General features: G+C 34.0%; 1 protein-coding gene across 29 annotated transcripts in view; it reads left to right on the top strand.

The window, feature by feature from the left end:
- shot (dystonin-like protein short stop) overlaps window positions 1-15,096 on the top strand; it is a 187,497-nt gene that overhangs the window by 76,364 nt on the left and 96,037 nt on the right. For 19 of the 29 annotated variants that reach the window (XR_012459802.1, XM_074132584.1, XM_074132570.1 and 16 more), the window contains exons 3-4: window positions 12,458-12,475; window positions 12,624-12,674. The exons of 6 other annotated variants lie outside the window; for them this stretch is intronic. Coding sequence is in view for 22 of the 23 variants with exons in the window: in XM_074132584.1 (XP_073988685.1) it covers window positions 12,458-12,475; window positions 12,624-12,674 (69 nt within the window). In the remaining variant the exon portion in view is untranslated. The remainder of the gene's footprint in view (window positions 1-12,457; window positions 12,476-12,623; window positions 12,675-15,096) is intronic. 4 more of the 29 variants (XM_074132572.1, XM_074132579.1, XM_074132574.1 and 1 more) reach the window with 2 other exon arrangements.

Consider the following 15,096-nt stretch of genomic DNA (forward strand, 5'->3'; position numbering starts at 1 on the left):
TGCTGATTATATTGGAATGTAATCATGCGGGGTTGATAATGATGATGATTTGGTTGATTGCTACTATGTGGGGAAGGGGGGAATCCATGTGCTAGTAATTTATAATGACATCATTACCATTTGGATGTGGTTCTAATTAAATATTAGTGATGATGGTACAGAATTAAACTGCTCGTGTTGTCCACGTACATACTTATGTACTACAGCAGGCATTCCTTAAAAGTTACTCAACAGCGGTTTATATATAAACTATCTTTAAAGGGGGTTGCAGTTTATTAATGAGTGAATCTTTTTATGTATTATTTCTATTTAGGTGGTGATTTGGTGGCAGGCGACCGTCCGATTATTTATCTAGCACGTTAGTATAATGTTGCCTGAGTGAAGAACTTGAAAATACATAAAGAGCGTTCAGTATGTGGTGTTATATGTTTACATGGGGTTATCGCGCTAAAACATTTATTAATATCTGATGTTTATTAGTCATCCTCGTCAACAGCATCCGGGCCTAAATTATACACATCATTTAATATCTTTATTATACATAATACACAAGTATACAGTAATTATATTAGGCAGCTATTTTTGGTAATTTATTGGCATATACTATCATACCAATGACATCACAAACTTTGTTCCCCATTTATTATAATTACTTTTATGATAGCAATCAATTTTTGACAGTAATTCATTATTTTGATAGTTATTACTGAAAGGGATTGCGCTCGTGCAGTGTTTTCCGGAACAATGAGGTCAGTTGAGTACGGAAAAGTGGTTTTAATGAATTGGTCTGTTAGTTAAGAGTCTGTAGGTAAGTTTTTCTTTTTTGGATGATATCAGCCAATCCGGATGTTAATCGACACTTTTAATTATCGATTTTTTTTTCTCCAGTTTTAGAGGATTTTATGAAAAATAGACGATTTTTTGTTAATTTTCTGTTGCTCCAATTATCCAAAACTTGTATTTGAACTATTTTTCTTGGCTTTCTTAAGACAGTTTCTATGAAAAAAGGTGAAGAGGTTAAGTTTTCCACTGCCATTTATGTGTGATGAAACACATTACCTTTATGATACTTATTGGTTATTTAACTTGTTAGTCAAATTTTAAATTTGAAGGAAATCAACTGTGTTGAGATGCCACAACTGAATAAATGTTGCTTTTTGTGATTCTTTTCGCACCAATAATATATCAAGTAATTTGAAAAAGTCGTCTGGGTGTTCATACCAGATATTTTGAAACAATACGATAGATGATCCCGATCCTTGCCTCATGATTTGATGAGATTTTCAGCAAAGAAAATTAATAAACCGAAAGTGCAATTTCACTGAATATATTTCGGATTTGAATAATTATTTTCTTTTTGAAAACGGCTCCGAGTTATTAAAATTTAACTGCGATTCCCACCACCTTTATTTAGCAATCTAAACTTCTAAGTTTGCTTTCCAGAAAATCTATGAATTAGAATTGGAAATTGTTGCGCAAAGAAGAACAAACTTTTCTTTTTGTTTTTCTTTCTTATTGTTGCTTGCAATCTTTCTTTTAAAGAAAATGCATTTTTCTTTATCTACCAATCACTGACGACACAATTATCTTGACATTCTAAGCGCTTAATGAATTACTTCTCTCTCACTCTCTCCCTCCCTCCACCCTTACCCCCATCTCTGCTCAGACGTTCATCTTATATTGTAAACAATCCAGCATTAGTTATATATATCTTTATAATTATAAGATAATATTAATCGCCTGTTGATTTCCGTTTGCTCGCCGGACGAAATGATCTAGTAGTAGAAAAGACTTACACATACAGCTGATTCTAAGTGGAGATAGTGATGTAGCAGACTATTTTTCTTTTTTGCTAAACTAGACAGAAACCGCCCCAGAGTAGACCTCTATAAACAAGAATAATGATTAATTAGCGAATTCTTTATTGAACTCTGGTTTATTTTTTCTTCTTAATTGGTAAAAATAATTATTGACCGGTTCAAATAGGTTTCTCTCTCTCTCTCTCTCTCTCTAAAGAAATTGTTTATTTAGCGATAATTATAAACTATAGTTTGCTACTTTTGGTTATTATAGTTTTCTTAAATTTATAAAATTCAAATGACGCTTAAAATTATTAACAATAATTATTGTGTTTATTTCCATTGGTTATTATATTTATTGGAAACTTTTTTGTTTTCATATTTCATATTTTATATTGGTCCTATTCATAAAATTTTCTTCTTCCTAAATAAGACCATGCTAAATTTTGGGGCCCTTATTTACATTAAATAATGGAGGCTGATCATTCATTATGAATGAAAATTCACTCTTTTTAAGTAATGACATTCATATTTTTTCTTTGCAAACAGGAGAGCAGTTTCTGTTCTCACCAATATACTTAAAGGAAAACCTATTTTCCAGGATGTTCACCAGCCATTTAATGTGGTACCAAGTGTTGATCCAAAGGCGGGAGGGATTCCTATTTCCCAGAGCTCTGTAATTTATATTATTGGTTGTTTAGGATATCTCCATTAATCAGATGAAGGCAGTTCTTACAGCGAGATTTATTACACAAAGAGCGTCAGTTTCCGACCTCAGATAGAGATTAGGAGCCCTCCGATTCTTGACCTTCCTATCGGTCCATTTTATTGGTTTATTGTTTCTTAGAATTACTTTGATAATAATATTTATTATTATTGTTTTAATAGCTTCATTTTACAAGAATAACTCAAAAACAAAAATTTATGCAAGCTCATACTTGATATTCTTTGAACCATACTTACCGCTGTCCAAAATTAGTCAACCTGAATGGTGAATTTCCTAATTATTTAAAAAGCAAACAAATTAAACAAATATCTAGACAATCTGTTGAGCGGAAATGGCACTTTACTAAATTAAATTTTGTGGTTTTTCAATTTTTTTCCTGCACAAATTGTTAAGTAAAGTAATGCCTATTTGTTTTAGGCCTGCTTTACATCCAACAGCCAAATTAGGTGTCGTGTACGGAGGCGACTAACAAACACACTTTACTATAAAAGTTCTCATATTAACCATTAAATAAAATCCAAGGTCTAGACTAGTACCGCAATACATCTTAGCTTTGCAGGTCTAGTATATCTTAACCGTTCGGCTAACAAGGCGCCTTATTTGAATTTTTATTTCCTGTAAATTGCGTTTGAGAAAATTATGTTAGCGTTGGTTCGAGATTAGTCAGTGGCTGGTCTTAAATTATGAAGAGTAGATCTTGTCGGCTGTGGTCAGAAAATTTATTTTTTGAAGATCAATTCTCATTTTATTATTTCTCCACATTTCGGCTTCCCTTTGTGCCGTTCATCAGGAACTTTTAAAAAACGGATGTTAACAACGGATATGTGTATTAAAAGTGTACAAACGTTGTAAACATTTTCACAGATCTACAGTCTGCACAATTTTTTGTAGTCATTTTTCTTTTTTTATTTCTCTAGAAAATTTAAAAATTCTTTAAATTAAACCAAAAAAAGTAAATAAAGTACAATAACATTGATAAAAGTGAAAATGAGCTGGCATTAAACCTAGTTATATGTTACAAGGACTTTAGCGAACAGTTCTGTAAGTTAGTTAGTAGTTTTACTGCGACATATGAATTGCAAATGACAACAGACTTAATTTACAAGGATACCTAAACTTATGGTTGTTTTATACAAAATACCCAGTGTACGTGCGCTCTTGGCAGAACTTTACCTTTATTGTTGTTGGTTTTTTGGGGTTACAATTATAATAATTTACTTTTTTTAGTTGTCTGATCCCAAGTTGGTTTAGATGTTGCGGACCAGTGTGTAACTGTAGATACAATATCAATAACTTGTTGTTTGACCTTTCTACATATACAATATATTTCTTTTGTGACCTGGTTACTCACAAACACACCTCACAGATGTTATGTTTGTCTATGTACGTACTCGTATTTTGTTTTTTTGGTAACGGAGAAAAGTTAACACGTTTTAATGCCGATATAACTGATTACACTGGTGTAACTGTTACCTCACTAACCTGGAGCGCCAGCGGGCCGACCACTTCACTGTTGTACTCCACTTCTGCGTGTATGGAGATGTGGTCAAAGTAATCTTTGTTATCAAAGTGTGAGTGGTGGGTGAGAGATAGAGATCGTCATGTCTCTTACTAGGTATAATCAACCCTAACCACTGCAGATTTCTTGTACGGCCTACAGTTTATTAACTTTTCTATCTGATTATATCTGGTGAGAAAATGTTATTACAAAGTTTCTGGTCCACTAGTATGGCTGGAAGTTGATTTCCCCGGGCGGAATAGATTGCAACTGTCTCAAATTAGGGCACTAATAGAGTTGATCCACAATGAAACCTAGACCACATCATTCCACAAATGGAATTTCTTATTCTGTTATGATTATATATATTATAATCTATTTATGTACAGTGGAGTCTCGGTTATCCGTCATGACCGGGACCGGACACGTGACGGATAGTCGAATAGACGGATAATGGAAAAAAACAGGAAAATTTCCAGATTCTTTTGTTTAACGTGTATAAAACTTTGTATTAACTGGTATACATATTTTATACGTTTATACGCTTAAGCCTTAAAGGTCAGGCATCTTTCATTATTCAATTCATTCTATTGTGTATTAAAATTAATGAATACAATGTCTGCGACATCTAATCGGTTTTGTGGGCGGTTTTGTTTGTGGTTGATCTTTTTAAGAAAAAACCCACAAACTGTCGAATGTTGGACACGAGTATTTACCTAAAAGACAAAGGAAAAAATCTCAAAAGAAAATATTCACACTGCGTTGAACAATTTTCTTTTTAAAATAATTTTTCTTTTTTTTTTTTTAATTTTTAAATTCTGAGGAGAGTGACGGTTAATTGGAATAGACGGATAAAAGGGCGACGGATAACCGAGACTCCACTGTATTTATGTCCAAATCTTGGAGTTGATTTATTTTCACAACAAGAGCAGAGCTGAAAAATATGTTCTGCGAATAATTTGGTTCTTAACCAATAATATATTGACTACAAGCAATGTACGATTCGTAGGACTCATCAGACTTATGAAGGGATTCTCTGCAATGGTGATAACTGATAAGGGTTAATGAACGAAACCTATAGGCACAAAGGGTTTAAGATAAAAAGATCTCGCAGAAATTTCAGACATAGTTTAATACCAGAAGACAAGGAAGTTATTACTCTACTTCACAGAACTTCAATTTTTTAAAAAAAGGAGATCTTGCATACTTCTAATTTAACAATCTGTAAGACGTACAGCCAACACTGTTTCGAGGATTTCATACTTTCAGAGCCACTGTCACGTCTGATGAGAGGTAGAGTTGTTTCCGGTAATAGATTTCTAAGCGCTTTAAGATGGATTTTCGACTACTATCATGTCACACTGTCTACATTTGTTCATCAGATGGATTTTGGTTTCCGTCTCCCCTGGGGAACATCGCATCTAATTGCCTTCATTTCACGCGGGAATGCTGTAGCTGACATATTCCATCGCACTACTTCTCTCTCCTCTCCAGTTGGCTCTTAAATATTCTTGATAAAACTTTCGCCGATACTCTTCCCCAATTCTATTACAGTTTCATTTACCCCCTTTTCAACGAAGGTAAGGGGTGGTAGGATATTTTTGTATCCCCCTGTGATAGGAGAGAAAATTAGTGACGTTGTTTATACCAGACCAAAGTTAGTTAGGGAGCATCCTCCTGACAGTTGTTCCTGTATATACTCGTAGTTATTCCAATTCTAGAATTCTAGCCATAAAAACTTTTGTAAAAGAACAAAAATAGATTTTATATTTCTCCACGTTGATTTATTTTTACAACTAATTTGTCTTATTGTGTGGTAATGTGACAATTTCATGGCAGTTAAAAATTTTGAGTAAATAGTTATTTTAAAATTGATATTTATTTTATTACTTTGGAGCACAAATAGTGGAACACACCAAACTTCGCACACAGTCCAACCATGATTAGAAATCAAAAATTTGAATTTGAGAAAAGGCAAACAAAAATTTAAATTTATTGTTATCGTTAGGAAAGTGTAAAAGTAAACAAATAGAAGTTTTCTAATTTGTTGAATTTATAGCAAATGACGTAATTATATTGTGATTTTGGCAGGCTAAGGAGGTTTCACTAATTTCAACTTTCACACGAGCACCTCCCCTCACCCTCAGTCACTCTCTCTCTCTCTCCCTAAGATGAAAGCTTATTAAGTGGAGGAACAGAATGAATGTCTTTAGAAGTTTTTTTTTTAGTTAGTTACTGAACGAAAGAATAAGAAATTCCTTTATTCGGAATAGCATTTTCACCGGAAGTGCTACATGTTATGAGGATTTACATGTTATGAGGATAGCTGGAATAGTTTAGATTCCATAGGTATTGGTCAGGGAAGCCTTCGGCACCAATACCCAAAAAGAGTCTATTGTGGGATCACGACTTTAAGCGCCACTTACGGTCCTGCTTTTTTTTTTTTTTTTTTAAATTTATTCTTGGGAGCCGGGGTTTGTCGAGTAAAATTTTATTGGGAAAGCTTTCGTTTTTTTTTTATATTCCATGTAGCGGAATTCTGAGCCATACGAGGGTCGTTTGAAAAGTGCGTGCAAAAATAAAAACTACTTAATTTTTTGGGGTAAACCTTTTTTATTTTTCAACATAGTCTCCTTTTAGGCTTATACACTTCGTCCAACGCTGCTCTAGTTTGTTGATCCCTTCCGAATAATAGGATTTGTCCAAGTCTGAAAAATAGCCATTCGTTTCTGCAATCACCTCCTCGTTTGAATAAAATCTTTTTCCCGCCAGCCATTTCTTCATATTGGGGAACAAATAGTAGTCCGAGGGAGCCAAGTCTGGAGAATAGGGGGGATGTGAAACGAGTTGGAACCCTATTTCCATTAATTTTGCGACCACAACTGCTGAGGTGTGAGGTGGTGCGTTGTCGTGATGGAAAAGGACATTTTTGTGGGCCAATCGTGGGCGTTTTTCTTGCAGCTCGGTTTTCAAACGGTCCAATAACGATGAATAATATGCACCTGTAATAGTTTTACCCTTTTCCAGATAGTCGATGAGGATTATTCCTTACGAATCCCAAAAGACAGTCGCCATAATCTTACCGGCCGAAGGAACGGTCTTCGCCCTTTTTGGCGCAGATTCCCCCTTGGTAACCCATTGTTTAGATTGTTCTTTGGTCTCAGGAGTGTAGTGATGTATCCATGTTTCATCCACAGTGACGAAACGACGCTTAAAGTCCTGCGGATTCTTCTGGAACAGCTGCAAACCGTCCTTGCAACACTTCACACGATTTCGTTTTTGGTCAAGCGTGAGCAATCGCGGCACCCATCTTGCGGATAGCTTTGTCATGTCCAAATGTTGATGCAAAATATTATGTACCCGTTCATTCGAGATGCCCACAGCACTAGCAATCTCACGCACCTTCACTCTTCTGTCATCCATCACCATATCATGGATTTTATCAATGATTTCTGGAGTAGTAACCTCAACAGGGCGTCCAGAACGTTCAGCGTCACTTGTGCCCATATGGCCACTCCGAAAATTTTGAAATCACTTATAAACTTTTCTAATCGACGGTGCAGAGTCACCATAATGTTTATCAAGCTTCTCTTTAGTCTCCTGAGGCGTTTTGCCTTTCATAAAGTAGTGTTTAATCAACACACGAAATTCTTTTTCGTCCATTTTTTGAAAATCAATCGACTTCCTTGATTCAAACGAATGCCAAACACAAAGAAATAGACCGATCTGGCTGAAACTTGGTGTGTGTTCTTCCAAGAGATGCTACTAACTAAACATAACCTCGATACGCGCCAGTAGTGCTATCTCTCTGACTTTGCACGGACTTTTCAAACGACCCTCGTACAAGTCCTAAGCACAGCCATCTATATTTATTTGTTAAAAAATGCACGTTAAAAAAAAAGATATTGCCCCTCTAATCTAGAAATAGTTGCAACAAATTTTATGATTATCTTTTTAAAGAATATACCTAAATTGAGTGTTACATCAAAATGTTCACTAATTGATTTTTTAACATGGCCATCTTTAGAATTTCACAAAGCCGCCATTTTACGCTCACTCACCGTACGTCCCACTGAGTGTCCAATATTTCCAAACATTATTAATACCCACTTTTTATTGTTATTATTGTTGTATCATGTATGTATGTGTACATATATCTATGTGTGCATGGGTGATTTTAATAGTGCTGTAGTAGCGTAGGTTGGTAGAGATTGTTTGTTAGAAAAGTATTTGTGTCAACTATTTCCAATAATGGTACTGACCCTTTAAAACTCAAGGAGAAGTGACTGGCCCCCCTTGAGTAGCTATAATGTATTTTCCCCTTTATCTTAATCCTTTAGTTCATGCTTTTTAGAACGTTTTTCTAGCTGCGAAAGGAAGATGGTTAAAAAATAAAGTAAATAATTACGAATATATAGGTTTCGTGACCGTAAATTGTTAACTTAGGATTCAAGATTGGCGAGGAATCGGTCAAATAAAAAACAAACTCGTCTTCTTGCCAACGTTTCGACAATTGAGTTTCTGTAACTCAACCAACCCGCATAGCCAGGCCCTGAAGAGGACAACGTCGAAACGTTGGCAAAAAGACGAGTTGGTTTTTTATTTGACCGATTCCTCGCCAATCTTGAATCCTAAGTAAATAATTACAAAAAAAATTACATATTTTCTCTTATCGTTCTACTAGAAATTCATTTTTAGGGGCTGCATTAAACCCAATTTAGGAGAGTCTACAGTTTACGTACAGTATAATCACTTCACGTTTGGTTTACATTAAGGCCCTCAAAACTCTGGTCTATTGCGGAATTAGTCTATTGCCAGGTGTTATTTGAATTGTTAAGATTAGAACTTATACGGTTAAGTATTTTTTGCTTTCAGCCTAGGAAGTAACACTAACGCCAGCGAATTTATCGATTCATGTTCTATAATTTGTAGAAATAGCTCTTATATTAATAATCGATTTTCAGTAGGCTCTATTAGTTTGAGGCAAATATTTCTCCTATAATACATTCACCTAACTTATAAGTGTTTAAAGATGACCAAGAACAAATAACAATACGGCCAAAACTGGAAAATTGATTTAGAAATCAGATGAGAATTACATAAGACGTACACGTAATGCCCGGGAATCCGCAATATAAACTTGAATTGGACAGACATACGTATATTATTACGTTTTAAGTTGTTGCTCAGAAACTTTGCCCTAGATTACCATATAAGTGTTTTTATTGAATTATATTCAAAATATTCATTTTTGAACTTGTTTGTGTAAGTTTTATTATAGATCAACTTTCTTACCCATAAGTTAAATGTTTCAAGTATAAAAAAACGTTTTTTCAAGTAAGTAAGTAACATTAAAGCCCGTGATTAAATCACTGTTTAGCTTCATGAACTCCTTCCAACGAATGCAAATAATATGGGCAAGACTATTGTGTTGCCATAGTTTTTAAATCGCATATTCACTTAATTAAAAGAATTACAGGCCTTTTTTCTTTCCTTCAATATGCAGTGTTCCATTCATTTGATGTTGCAGCTCAAAAAATATTTTTAAAAAAATTGGGCTCATTCAATAAATTTAAATAAAATAGGAAAAAAAGGGAAAAAAATTAAAAGTAACCACAAATAAAAATCTATGTGAAGCAAGAAGACGATGCCTTGATGTCTGCTCTGGACACTAGAAGATCGTAGATTCTTTTCTCAACTAGAACATACCCAAGACGAGTTCTTTCCTCCGACAAATCCAGGTTTTTGCTCTCTATTTTCCAGGCGAAGGTAGAGATAGTGGAACACCTATTGTACCCTTTATCCCAGACTCATTTTTGGAGCGAATCTATTTTAATGAGAGCTGACCTTTGAGAGAGACACGGAATTTGTCAGGGTTAAGATTAATATTATAGATTTAAACGCGGGACGGGACCCAGGCCCCGCGGGGCCGCAGCCACAAGAGGCTTATTGCGCCTTCCCCTTTGTGTCTAATAGATGAAACCTCCCCTACTAAGGAGGTTGAAGACTTTCCCTACCAGTTCCTTCTGCGCTACAATCTCCTCCTTTGGTCTCAACGTTCCAAAGATATCGTAGTGCAGCCGCTCGCTTGCAACGCAATCGAATAGCAAGTGAGAGGCCGTTTCCTCCCCTTCCTGGCACAATCTGACCCAACGATTCCGAGCTGATAAGCCCTTACCTTGTGCAGATACCTACTTCCTGAACCTGCCTTGTCCCGTGGTGTATAGGCCTGCAATCAAAGTAATCTGATTTCTGCCCAAGCCCAGAGTCGCTTTGGTTCTTTGTTTACACAGCAAGGGCATGACACTCTTGCCGTGTTTGACCCCAGGAAGCGTCGCCCAGTTCTTTTCATGTTCTCTCAAGAACCAAACTCTGTGAGCCTCACGAACTGCACCCTTTAGAGCCGTTTAGACTTAGGGATTTAAATTTGCGCGAATAATAACTCTAGTCTTTCATTACAATCTTTTATAAATGTTTCCTTATCTTATCCTTACGTGTGTATTATCTGGGTCAGTTAATTTGTTATCTTGTATATTTTGTAGGTCAGAAGATAACCAAGGTAAAGAAAGAAAAATGTGACTTTTTGTGCTGTCAGATTTATTTTTTTTTTTAAATAAATCAGTAATAATTGCGAAAATCCAGTTGTCCTTAGCAGATAGTTGTTTGGCTGGAAGTGATTTAATAAAGTAAAACAGTTTCTTCACTTTTTATCACTAGTTATGAAAACTACATCCTCAGAAAGTTGCAAAAAAGAAAATATATTCATAGTTAATTTTTGAATAAAATCTAAGAAATAATAGAAATCCACTGCAAGGGCTCTCTGTAGTGAGTGAATGACACACTGAGATTACTGTTTCCGTAGCTTTACGTCACCAGTATTTCCTCTGACATCACAGACTGCACACCCATAAAATGCCACTGACATTTCACTTAAAGAAAGACCTTTTGATCTCACAATGACCTCTGATGGTTTAATAAATTCACCGAAATGAATCATCTGTAGATTTATTGTAAAATGATATGGGGTAAACTACAGACTAGGTTTTCGTGAAGATACTACTTTGAAATTCTTTGCTTTTTCCTTTAAAAACTTAACCGAACACTTTAAGCTAAGTACGAGTATGCTAACTACACGTTTAAGGACATCCGTCACAACCCAAATATTGTTAGGTTGATTTTAATAAGTTGCCAAAATTCCAGCATTACTGGTAATTCAAAGAATATTTTCAGTAATAATATCACCGAGTGTTGGTAATTTCGTTTTTAGTTGTATTGCCACATACTTATACTATTCATTTTTTTCCAAATTTTGACAGTTTGGTGCATAAACCATAAATCTATTTTAACAAAATCTTGTGTTGCATTCAAGATAAATACAAACTTATTTCCTAGTCTACTTTTCTATGATAAACTAGTCGTGTAAACTGCTGGCAGCCAGCCAACACTAAAATAGTTCCAGGTGATGGAAATGGACAGGTAAAGTGGCTATGCAGTCTCGTACACACACATATGTTTTATATACGCATGCGCTCTATAGATTAATAAATAGAAAGTGTTGATAGATATTATGTCAGAAATGATTGCCCAGTTAGTTCCATCTAAAATTATTCCAAGAATGTTCCAGCTTTTAGTAAGAAAGAACTGCTCCAGCCTCCAGATTAAACCTGTTTATGGATGACCAAGTTTAACCATCAGCTTGGCTTGGCATTAATTTGTTTTGCTGTCAAATTATCTAGATCTTTATAATAATAAAGATATCGGTCTGTTAAAAGAACATTTTTTTAAGTCAGGTGTATAAATAAAAAATCAGCTGAGATATATTTATAAAATCTACGTTGCCAGCAAGGCTATTCCTGTACAGGATGGGACATACAGGTGAACACACCTTTTTATTTTAATTATAGAAACTAAAGCTGGTGTAAATACTCGGACGAAATTTTTCTTACCGAAGTTTACGCATTTTAATGATCTTTAAACAGAATCTGATCAATAGTAACTTAGCTACCTGCACCTATGTAAATGATTCCTTGTGTACTATGCGTGGCTTCATAGTTCCTCCAGATTCCTATTCAAATCTGTCTACTCCAATCCGCTTACGTATAGGTTGTATTTCCAAATTTAAAGAAATCTTCTGCGATGCTTAGCAGATAATAAAAAACTTGGAAAATACTCTCTGCAAGACGTACTTATCTGGTGAACTATCCATCTTTCTACTTTGGAATCTTGCCAACACGTTTCTTAAGTTGGTCGTACAGATGATGGAACTTTACAAAATACAGTGAAAGGGTACTTTAAAAGAAAGGGAGGTTTCTGGCAGAAATTGTTATAGGTCTCGAGAAAATACTGAGTTTCTCTTAAACCAACCATTTTTTATATTTAATTTCTTGTATTTTAAAAACTAAATTATAAACTATATTTTCTATTTTCACGCAGCATTGGATTTGCTCAAAGGTAAAACTTTACTGTTAAATCATTTATTATCAGCATCTTTTTTTCTTTTTAAAAAAAATAAAGTTGCTCTATTTTTAAATATTGATAATTAAAAAATTATAAAAATGAAATAAAATAAAATAAATACCAGATAATTTAAATTTTTCAGACATATACTCAAATATGTATTTGCCCAGAATCAACTACTATTGGTTCAAATGTAAGTGAAAATAATGAAAGCCAGCCAGATGTTTTGCATGATTTGTTGTGGTCACTGTGTCACAAATAATTAATAAATATGCTAAAAAAAAAATTCACTAAATTTTTGCTGCCTTAGTTTTCAAGATTTTTAATTGCTGTTTTTATTTTATGAAATTAGGCACTTAATTTTTTTTTTTTTTAACCATTATTTTCAAAATTAATTTATTTTTAATAGACTTTTTCTTTTTTTAAAAAAATTAATTAAGAAGCTTGTTTTTTGTCTTAATTTTTTGCTTAATTTTTCATTTAATTAAGATTTTTGATTAAGTTTTATTAGATCTTGGTACAGTTCGTTTAAAGTGAAATAAAAAATGGCGTCTGGATCATTTTTATCATTTCTAATTAAATAATTAATTTAATGATAAAAATAATAGGATCCAATAATAACATAGATAATAACAAGGTCGTAGGGCAGTCTGTTTCAAGTGTAACTAAAATTGTTCATTTTTTTTTTGTTGTATTTTGAATGTGTTGATGTTACTGTGAACACTTTACACTGATTTCTTCATCGCTTTTCAGTAAACAACAAGAATTTTGTTGAGTTTTGACCGTACATCTTGATTTAAAAAGATTAATAGTTAAAAAAAAAAAAGAAATAGATGAAATAAATGTTGAAGTTCCGTCAATATTGAAGCTGGGCGATATTTAGGAGGGGGGAAGCTTTAAAGCTAAAATTACAGCTCGAAGAAGACGTAAAGTTGAGGGGCTAAAGCGGGGTCAATTCGTGCTGCAAAGTATTGGTTATCACTTTTAGGGAAATGGTTATGAACTTTAATTTAAAAATAATATTAGGTCTGGGGCTTTAACTCGAACAGCATCTTTGAGAAGCTTTAGAATAAGCTCGAGAAAAGTTGCAGGTGCCTAAGAACAGTACACTATTCCCACGAATTTTAATCTCAGCAGAAATAGTGTATGGTTTAAATATGTCCTAATTGTTCTTATTAATCGATGGGATTAGCGAACTTATAAAAGGAAGTAGGTACTCTGTTCACAAAAACCAAAAAAAAAAAAACACAGTGGGTTATGGCTTGGGCAGTCTGCTCTTTCTATGCCTCGAAAGCAAGGGTTCGCCAAGAAAAAGATAATGCTCTCTATTTAGGGGTAATTGAGGAAGTTGGTTCCCGATGAACGAGCTGTTCAACACAAGAGAAGTTCAACAAGAGGAGAGTGTGGTCTTCTAGCTAAGAATTAGTCTCTTCTTCTACTTAGAAGTTCTTCAGCAGTATGACCATTCTTCACTAGACGGTGCTGGAATTTGGACTTATTCTTTACCCTTATTGCATCCCAGACTTCTCCTCCTCCGGACTACCATTTATTCTTTTATCTGTGGGCACATTTTTTTTGCGCAGTAAAACGTTTATTACGGAAGCAGGTTGCATTAAGTTATTTGCCTCTAAAATACCCACTCATTTCTAATGAGGAATTTGAATTGGTACCTCAAAGATGTGAAAAACAATAGATTATATTTTGAAGAATAAAGTGTTAATACTATTTTTAACACTTGTTAAGTAAAGTAGCGCAAGATTCCTTGATTAGTTGCACTCCATAATCTAGAGTCTAGAATAATCAATGTGCTTTTGATAAAATTCTTTACTCAGAATCCATAAATATTACCAATAAAATGAGCAAATGGTTTTTCACAATGCCTGCAACGGGGAAAACCGATACAATCTTTTTCTTTTCTAACTGATTTAAATTACTCTTGCTTTCTGCATATGCAAATAAGAAAACAGTAATAATTGATAAAATTCAATAACTATTATTTAAAAACAAAATGATAAACTAAATTAATATTAAATGAACAGAGAAAACATTGATTAATATTTGGTGAACTCCATTTTTCAAATCTGATTTTGCAGAAATTAGATATCCCAGCGAATGTTCATTAATCTAAGTCAACACGTGGAAGTATTTGTGAGTGCTCATGTCATGTCCACCATACCTAAATATGATTGGTCACGTTTTGTTTATTAAATTTATCGGCCATTTATCTTCTTTTTTAATAATTTGTTTTGTCATACAACTATTTGTAATAGTGATTTTTAGGTGGCTCTTTGTCCCATTTAAGATCAACTATTTAGAGCTAAGTTTAATAGTTCAAAGAGCTAGTGTGAGGTGTTTCTTTGCAAATCTGTTTTCCATTTTATTTTCATTCATGTTGGATTTCATTGATTATTATTCAGCTAAAGGACAATCCATGGATTATCTTGTAGTTTTTCTGGAATCGAAAGAGCCGTAATTTCGGTAGTGCATCTATCGTCTTCCTCCCTTTCAGGAGAACCTGTGTTTTTTTTCTTTTTTTTTTAAAGCGTCTTTATTGTTGAAGAAAATAAGAAATAATCTTTGTTATCTTTGTTCAGTACTAAAATATTTACATTTTT

Source organism: Rhodnius prolixus, unplaced genomic scaffold (genome assembly GCF_049639745.1).
Source record: "Rhodnius prolixus isolate KJV_2025 unplaced genomic scaffold, Rpr scaffold_4, whole genome shotgun sequence".
Classification (NCBI taxonomy): domain Eukaryota; kingdom Metazoa; phylum Arthropoda; class Insecta; order Hemiptera; family Reduviidae; genus Rhodnius; species Rhodnius prolixus.